We start from the raw sequence: 9916 nt of genomic DNA on the forward strand, positions 1-9916 counted from the left end.
TACATTTTTCGTGTTTTTTTTCCTTGAAGTACTTTGTTCCGTTCAACTTCATTTCCCAAGATATGATAATTAAGCTTTGGGATTTTAAACATGATACATAATGACTTCCCACAAAAGAAAAACGTTTTGAGTTGTAACATCGTAGATACAGGTAGAAAACTGCTTATGACCAATTATAAGTATTATTACATGTACACTATGTACTACTTGTTGAGGACTTAATTCTAACGCAGTTAGCTTTTAATCTAAATGGTGTAATTTGCACCTGGCATAGAGGATGTAAGGATTTTAGACATTGATATCATTATAATAGCTCGACCTTAATATATGTTCTTATAATGCAGATTGTTAGTGTAGTAAGAGCCAATATTTATAAATGGCGTGGCGTCCCTTGAAATTATCAAACATTCGGGTGACAAAAATAGACTTATGGTGTTTGCCCCTGTTGGAATTAGTAATGTTAAGTATACTTTTATTTCACTTTCCAGGTGCATTAAAACCGCCATCTGCATGACTGTCAAAATGGTCTCCTTTTGTATTCTGTCAAATAAAATCCGGTCAAACAGACACTCCTTGTACTTGCTACAGATGCATGTACTATAAAACATAATGACACAGTTATTTAGTGATATCAATATGTCTACACCATGTGGAATTTTTCCTAAATATTTTTCGCATAGATATTGTGTTTAAGTACACCGAAGTGTGATAAATAGACATACACTATCATAAGTTTAAACGGTGGCTATAACCTTAGTTTCATGATTTTTTAACTTAAAGCTTCCGCCTACACACTTCATAGAAATCTGATTCAAAATTGTTATAGTTTCCCTGACAACAGGTTCTCACTTCCTTTATTGTTTCTCTTAAAATTGTTTTCTCACCTCTTGTTACTGCTTCCTCGACAACCGTTTTCTCACCTCTTGTTACAGTTTCTCTGACAACCGTTTTCTCACCTCTTGCTACTGTTTCCCCGACAATGGTTTTATCACCTCTTGTTACTTTTCCCCGACAACCGTTTTTTCACCCCTTGTTACTGTTTCCCCGACAACCGTTTTCTCACCTCTTGTTACTGTTTCCCCGACAACCGTTTTCTCACCTCTTGTTACTGTTTCCCCGACAACCGTTTTCTCACCTCTTGTTACTGTTTCCCCGACAACCGTTTTCTCACCTCTTGTTACTGTTTCCCCGACAACCGTTTTCTCACCTCTTGTTACTGTTTCCCCGACAACCGCTTCCTCACCTCTTGTTACTGTTTCTCTGACAACCGCTTTCGGAGCCTTCCTCACTCTATGTTACTATTTTTTCTGACAACCGTTTTCTAACCCCATGTTACTGTTTAACCCAACAACCGTTTTATCACCCCTTGGTACTATTTTTTCTGACAACCGTTTTATCACCCCTTGTCACTGTTTCTCCGACAACCGCTTCCTCACCTCTTGTTACTGTTTCTCTGACAGCCGCTTTCTCACTCACTGTTACTGATTTTTTCTGACAACCGCTTTCTCACTCACTGTTACTGATTTTTTCTGACAATGGCTTTCTCACTCATTGTTACGTTTTTTTTTCTGACAATGTTTGTAGCTTCTCTAAAACTACCTTTCCAACCCTCAATACTATTTGTATTGCTACCATATCAACACGTTTTTAAAAATACTTGGTAATATCATAAAACTTCAAAGGATTTGTTTTACAAAAAGATAATTTTGTACATTACATACAATATTAAAGCGGGTTTTGAAATGAAACGAACATTATTAATGATACTTTTTGACAAATATTCACCGTTAAAGGGTTGCGGTTAATAGGTCAGGATAATGTCTGATGACACACCTTGTTAAGTTTCATCCAAATCATCCTTCCAGTGGGGGTACCTTTAGATTGTACATATCTATTCTTCAGTAAAGACAACCACTACTTGTGCGGTGTAGTCTCGCCTCGCGGACAACTGGGTGACGCCGACACAATGGCTGTACTCTGTATTATAACAATGGGGACGTCACATGGTTTAATGATCTATTGTAGCGTTGGATTGTTACGCTACATGATTGTTATTTTGTTATTTAGTATAAATCTATTATTTGACATTCCTTTGTAATGACATTATACGGTCGCTAATGTGTTTTTGATCTTTGTCTTATATCTAAACATACATGTAAATATATCAGATATACCCAAGTGGCCACTGACCCAAACCCCTCCACAGCATAGGAGACCCACTGATGGACATTATAATACGACTAAAGGGTGCATCACACACCATAATATATAATTATATATAAGTGGTTTCCCCCCTTTTCCTGTATTTCCCTTACGTTAAGACAATGTGACGTTTTGGAGTTGTAGTAAATTTCTGCCGACATATGAATGTCATTAGCTCGCCTATTCGAAGAATAGGGGGAGCTAATGTTGTCACACCGGCGTCGGCGTCGGCGTCGGCGTCAGCGTTGGGGTTCCATTTCACGTTAAAGTTTTTGAGCAAGTTTCTGTTTCGTCAATTGTTTAAGCTTAAGTCATCATAAATGTTTATGATTTTATTTTCCTAATGTGTATGGATGCTGAACGTGATAATACAACCAATTTGGGGCCCTTTAGGGGGTTTTTGAGTCTGTTAATTTGTCATATTTCTATGTTAAAGTTTTTGAGCAAGTTTCTATTTTGTCAATTGTTTAAGCATAAGTCATCATAAATGTTTATGATTTTATTTTCCTAATGTGTATGGATGCTGAACGTGATAATACAACCAATTTGGGGCCCTTTAGGGGGTTTTTGAGTCTGTTAATTTGTCATATTTCCATGTTTCAATAGTAAATACTTGAACATCAACTTCTCTGAATAGGCGAGATTTGCTGTTCTCCAACAGCTCTTGTTTTTCTTTTCCCGGTTCTCAAATTCCCAGTCGTTATGGTGTATCCCCTTACATTTAATTGCCGTCCAAGACCAAATCATAGATTCGATTTAGCCTTAATTTATCATCGGTAGGACGGGAGCCACATCTGGTAATCAAACATTGAGTTGTGGGTTTGGATATTGAACATTTGTTTCGTGATATTACCGTAAGCATATGTTGAAAACAGGATTTATTACGGATTTGTATCCCCCTCCATTGAGTTACTGTACCATTTATAACAGACTTGCCGTACGAGATTTATTACGGATTTGTATCCCCCTCCATTGAGTTACTGTACCATTTATAACAGACTTGCCGTACGAGATTTATTACAGATTTGTATCCCCCTCCATTGAGTTACTGTACCATTTATAACAGACTTGCCGTACGAGATTTATTACAGATATGTATCCCCCCATTGAGTTACCGTACCATTTATAACAGACTTGCCGTATGTAGGTATCCACTGGAGTGACGGTATCACATGCAGATTGTCACGACTGTTCAATGACCAAAATATTTAGTACGTAATTCTCTCTACAGTAGAGATGATTCTGCGAATCTTTAAATCCCATCTTCTAAATCTATTAGAGGTTTTACTTCTTCCAGGTAAGTGTTTTAATTTTTATTTTTCATATATTAAAAAGATAAATAAATATTCTAAACTGTGTCTAATTGTGATTTATGACCATGAACACGCTAATGAGCCTCGTGATTTATAATTAATAAATTGATTGACATGGCACAGGTAAGTATGTCATGTCGTTCTTTAAGTGTTTACGGGTATTGTTGATTGAATCATAACAAAAATTATCGACAATATTCATTAATAACGACTTTATTACTTTGATAAATGTTCGGTTTATATTTAGAATTCTTAAAGCTCTCTTATGAAGTTCTCTTATGATACCCTTTATTTCACATGTCACTAATTATAATATAAAGTAACGGCACGTCTGTAAACAACAACATTGAACATATCATGAGAGAACGGGCTCTGAAGATTGCAGTTTATACTTGTGACACCTTATTGTCAATATGATTACGTGTGTTTGTAAAGCATGAGTGATACATGAACATTGATATTGAATAAAAATATAGGTTTCATATCAAAATAATATTTATTATCAACAGAAATCAATTGTCGCATACCCTTTTGTAAAAACATGAATCAAAATAACCCCGACATTGACTCTGATAGCGACAATGTAGTCTTCCCTATTGCAACCACAGACACTTCAGAGTTCCGTTTTTGTCCCAAATTTACGGTATCAGATTTGATAGGAAATCTTAAGGTAAGCCCAGTCAATTCAGAACATATGTTAGCTTTAAACATACAAATAGTTTTATTATAGATTTATTCATATTATTATGTAGTAAATGTAAATTGAATTGTGTAACTTGTATTATCTTAGTAATCACTAATATGTTGATTGCATTTAGTAGGAGACGACTTTTTCAGTTGAAATGACTTGCCTGATCTTTTTGTGTTTCTTTATACACAAAATATGATTAAAGTCTAAATACACGACAGAATGTCCGTACGCACCCAACAAACAAATTGTGTCAGTGCGAATGCCTTTATTTTTAATTGACGTTGCACGAAACAGCTGTATACACTTAGATGTATAATACATGGTATTATCGCGTGTGTCTTTTGCACAATGATGCACAAATGTGATTTGAACGGCCACAAACAAGTACCGAAAATATTAAAGTCTATTTAGACCACAAAGCAATTAATTGCAACTTTAGCTTAATGATACCGTTTTCAAAACTATAATGAGATTTTCATAAGTTTTTCATTGTAAAACCCAAAATGATACGCTTAATCATACGAGGTCTATGATACACAGGTATCTACACTTCTTTGATGTCCGATATATGCCATACATATAGAGAATAATAGACCTAACCTAAGTAATGATTATGTTTACAGGTCTGTGCATCGCTCGTGAGCCTGAGCAAAGCAGTGATGCAAGGTAAGTTTGTGGTTAATGGTATCCTTATTGTAGTAACACTGCTACATTGTAACTCTATAATAAAATTCTGTTTTGCGATATAGTTTCAAGTGCTACATAATAGAAAATCACCCTGCGAACTCTAAGGCCAGTTTATAAAATTAGTCAATGCAATAAAAGTACAGTGTATTTAACGTTTTTGATGCTTTGTGTTATGTTGCAGTGCTGGGTGGGTTGTTGGCGTTGTCATTGGTAGTATGGTATTCGTCGTCATGGTTATCATCATCATCGTCTGCTGTGTGTGTAAGAAGGCTGCTAGTAAAGGAATGGTGGTATTGCCTAAGGAACACTATGATCGAGATATTCACGGCCTGAGTAAGTATATTTAATAATCTTTAAGGTTTCTAAAATGGGATCACATGTTTATTATCGATACTAATAAGTCTTATATGCCAAAGATTCTAGTTGTCTCTTTGAATCTTCTGTAATATCTTTGATTGAGTTTCTAATTGACAACAAAATTGAGTATTTTCATCGTTGAATACTATCTTGATTAATTCCTTTCCTTGGTATATTTTAATCACAGCAATGTTAAGATAGTGTTTATTATAAATTTAATTTATAAATTATGCATATCCTTTTCACTGCATTCAGTAGTCAAATATAAGATAAGAAATTCATATAGGACAAATCGTAGAAAATGTTTAACCCATCCACATTGTATGTATGATTGTGTTGTACAGATAAGAGTGTGTACCACGTGGGTCACTACCACCATCCTCATCACCCTCACCATGGACACAGCAGTGGTGTTCACTATGACCACGATGGACATCCCATTGGTGTGTCTCCTGGACAACACACACAGTCACAAACACAAGGAAACGTCCCGATTCCTTCAATTTCCGTGTCCCAACCTTCTCCGGAAGTATCTATGGATCCACAACAGGAAACTTAGCAACGGCTGAAATATCTCCAGCAGTTAACACGTGGCATAGGGTGAAATGAGGGGTCTCTGTTCAACATATCAACATTTTCCTCTTAAAGAAGCCATATGTTGATATTTTTGTTACAATCATTTATGTCAATGAAATGCAAATATGAAATTGGATTGTTTTGTGTACATGTAATATTCGTACGGGTACATAAATACACAACGGCAGTGTTTGTTATTTATAATTTCATACACAGTGAGTATTATATACTTCTTTAAGGTAAAGAGTGATATGCAAATCAGGCATTGTTTTCCATTGTTGTGTGATAGTCGTATTCATTACAATGTATCTTTTTGTCGGAGGGAGACATTTTACATTTTGTTGCCATTACATTATGGATTTTTAATAATGTTATGTTATAAATATACAGCTTAAAATGCAGGGTGTTACTTTTTGCAAGTACTGATCAATGAGTAAATGTGTGATCTCTATATAACGTCGTAAATAAATTGATTATATGTACAATGAAAACGATGATAATGTGATCAATGTAATAATTAACTTTAATCGTTTGATATTACTGATGGTGTATTGAATGCATATACTATGAACTCTATTGCCACTTAAAAAATGAATTCCTACCGCTTATATCCTTTGTTTAGTAAAATATGTTTTAGAAATGAAGACTATATACATTATTACACAACGCTTATTCTTCTTGTGTCAGATAAACGTTTTCATAACGTCATAGTTAGAACCAGAATTATGTTTTGAAAGACCCGATGTAGGAAACAATACTAAGGGCGATGATCGATCTATTATCAACACAAAACTGTAAGTATAACATATGGATATTTGGTGGTGTTGTTTATTATGCGGGGTTATTTTTATATACTACTTGTTATCAGAAATGAACAGAAATATTGTCAAAGCCGACAGTAGATTTTCATACCGGAAATAAATGTAATAGAAATGCATGTATGTATAACTTGTATTTGGCGGATATAGCACCTTACAAACATACACAAAATATTCTATATATATGAGTATTGAAATTGAATCACTCAAGTCAAAGAGACAAAACAATGTTTAACCATTTTCATGATATGTTTTTACTTCACGACCGTAAAATTACAAAACTATGTCTATGTCTGAATCATTGTGAAAAATGATAGGTCAGTACTAAATGCCTCTTGTCGAATACTACCCTCCTCCCTTCCGGCTAGATACGGATCTACTCAACAAACCCATGTACCTGTCTTGGTAGTATTGTATGTAACATCGATATACAGCTGTGCTAATTCTTAGTTCTGCTGCCCTTGATATGTTTTCCGATTGTGATCCACTAGATATCACCTGAATTGACCTAGAATTGCATTTTAATGTAGTTAATGAAACAAAAAGTTCCTTTACTGGAACTTCTGATTAATAATGTTCTTTTTCATCATTTTAAGGCCTTTCTGTAGTATCTTACTTATGACATTTACAGATGTTTTTTTGGGATTAACTGTTTAATCATACCAAATAATATATATTGAGTATTCAATGATTTACATAGTTAGTGGAATGTTTTGAAATATTGCAGACTAATATTCCTTCGTCTTTTATTTTTTTCAAATATAAAATTTGGGCTATCATCATAGCCAAACAGTTTACAGTCCGTTCGGACTAGTTCTCTTATACTGATAACATCTCGTAAAGGTACGAGGCTATATGCCTCTACGACCGCCTCATGTTTCTGATTGTTCACTGCGGCTTTATCGGTTATTGTTTTAATAGCATCACTTACAGCTTTCTGGAAGCGCTCAAGATTCATATCTGGAACATCTGACTTACTAAACGGGAAATGTGAATATTTCGATACAATTCCCTGAATCTGAAGGCCAATCCAAGTTCGCTTCATCCCTTCCATAAATGATACGCATTTCTCTATACCCGATTTCATACCAAATAGCCTCTTAGAATAAAACATCGCCCTATCATAAGCTGTCTCAGATTCAAAGTCGCCAAATGTCACGTTGGTATCGTATATATTGTTCCATGTGTCCATTAACGTTTTAAAGTCGTCCTTAAACGTCTCCATTTTGCCAATGAAGTCGTACGGAATATCACATGGTCGGCAGTGATCATTGATAGAAGTGAAATGACGATTTGTATGTTCACCAATGTGCTCAACGTATACCACATATCGTAAGAAATCCGGAAAAGACAGGTTATGTCCGCATTTAATATCCGTTCCATGTTGAATTTTATATGCATACCTTCCCACTGTAGACCAGAATAGCGTGTTTGGCATCAAGAACTTATCAACATAGCCTGAAACGAGTTTCCCATATGGTTCTCGGACAAACATAAACTTAAAAGATTTAATAATAGAATAATGCATGTCAGTGTAGCTGATATGGGGTAGGTCGGACACCAAGGTAAGTTTTCGAGCAATTAGTTGTTCTCTTACGAAATTATTCTTCTCTTTCTCCAATATTCTCTGCATATGATTCTTTTCAAGTTGCTGTAGAAATGATACAATAAACTTGGAGCCGATTTTCTCTACTCGACAGACGAACACATTGTGGTTTCTGTCTAGAAGGAAGTTTCGTTTCGCGTTCTGGTCACTGGATCCTTCCAAGTAAGAATGAGAATACTTTAGATTGTCGCAAGCCAAGGCTAGCTGTTGCTTCCGTTTTTCGTGAATGCTATCAAAATGGTACATTGTTTCCTTTAAAAGAATACAATAACAGTTATCGAAACATTTAATTATTTTCTCATTTTTCAGAATAATGTGTGCCATAATTGAAAACAGTATATGCATACTCAACGAGTATATCAAATGAATTGGCTTTGTTATAAGAATAATAAACAAAAGATACAGGATTAAACATATTCATTTATAATCTTAAACTTTCCAGATATACCAATGCTTATCTATATTGTGTCAAACTATATGCCATCATTGTCATGCGTGTTTACTGCTACTTGTTTAATTTCGTGATCTAATGTTTTGAAGTTATGCGCTGCGGTTAATGTTAGCTTGACATCCCGTGTTTTTGTTCATGTGTACATGTACTATGGGACTTTTGAAAATACATAAATTCGCGAGGAAGGGCATTTGGCAAATTTGATGGAATCAGAAAAATTAGTGAATTTAAACCCCCGCAAATATTAGATGGTCAAAACTGGGCAGCGTAAACAGATCTTGACCGTCGTTTTGAATATCTCACTCAGACTTACCGCGTTTGACTTGATTTCTGTATCAGGATGCCGTCTCCACGACTCACGATATACCTTTGTGGTGAACGGATGTGACGTTAGCGTCAACAGCGACCCTGTATGATATACGGAAATGGTTGAGAGACAATGTCAAAGAATATTTAAAATTCTAGGTACTGCTGAAGACAAATCAAATGGCAGAATTTTCGACCAGTTAAGACACATGTAACTTTAATGATTATATGTATACGCAATAGTTACAGTTTATATATAGATATTCTATACCTTACATGTTGTTGTTATGACGGTATAATTCGTGTAGTGCGTTATCGTATATCTACACCACATATTTTACTGCAACGTTTTATTTAGAAACAATATTGCATTGCTTTAATTTAAATATGATATATTCAACATTTCGACCATGCAGTTCAAATCATAAATAGATTTCAATATAATTCTTCAATTTTTTAAATAAGTTTACATTACCTCTGAGGTAAAAACAACATGCACTCACTACCAGAAGAAGTGTCACCAACAAGTGAGATGCTGAGGCATGCATACACCATTGTCTACGGAACGCCAACATCTTGAGGTATTTTCGCTCTAATGAAACATTTTCCTGCAGTCTTATGTATGATTTTGTACTCGTGTCTGATGCGTAATTCAATCATAACAAACGTTTATCCAATCAATTTGTTAATTGTGTCACACCCTTTTTAAATCATAAATAGAATAATGTTACAGCTGTCACTCATATTGACTATTTTGTTAAAGGCAGGGTACGCGTTTTACCTAGTAGTTTTCAAGAAGTTCAATATTTGTAAACAAAAAGTTAAACTGGTGTCATGTAACCACAAAACAAAAACATCTATCTACACACCTGGTTAATTTGTTTGTCGATATCATAAATACAAGTATTG

The 9916-nt window shown here is 34.9% G+C and overlaps 1 protein-coding gene across 1 annotated transcript; it reads right to left on the minus strand.

Moving 5' to 3' along the window:
• Positions 1-6889: 6889 nt before the first annotated feature.
• On the minus strand, positions 6890-9656 carry LOC138334806 (carbohydrate sulfotransferase 8-like). Its single transcript, XM_069283549.1, has 2 exons — positions 9483-9656; positions 6890-9109 (listed from the first exon to the last, which is right to left on the minus strand). The coding sequence occupies exon 2, from the start codon at positions 8593-8595 to the stop codon at positions 7345-7347; it is 1251 nt and encodes a 416-aa protein (XP_069139650.1). The 5' UTR covers positions 8596-9109; positions 9483-9656; the 3' UTR covers positions 6890-7344.
• Between the last annotated feature and the right edge of the window lie 260 nt (positions 9657-9916).

Source organism: Argopecten irradians, chromosome 11 (assembly GCF_041381155.1).
Source record: "Argopecten irradians isolate NY chromosome 11, Ai_NY, whole genome shotgun sequence".
Taxonomy (NCBI): Eukaryota; Metazoa; Mollusca; class Bivalvia; order Pectinida; family Pectinidae; genus Argopecten; species Argopecten irradians.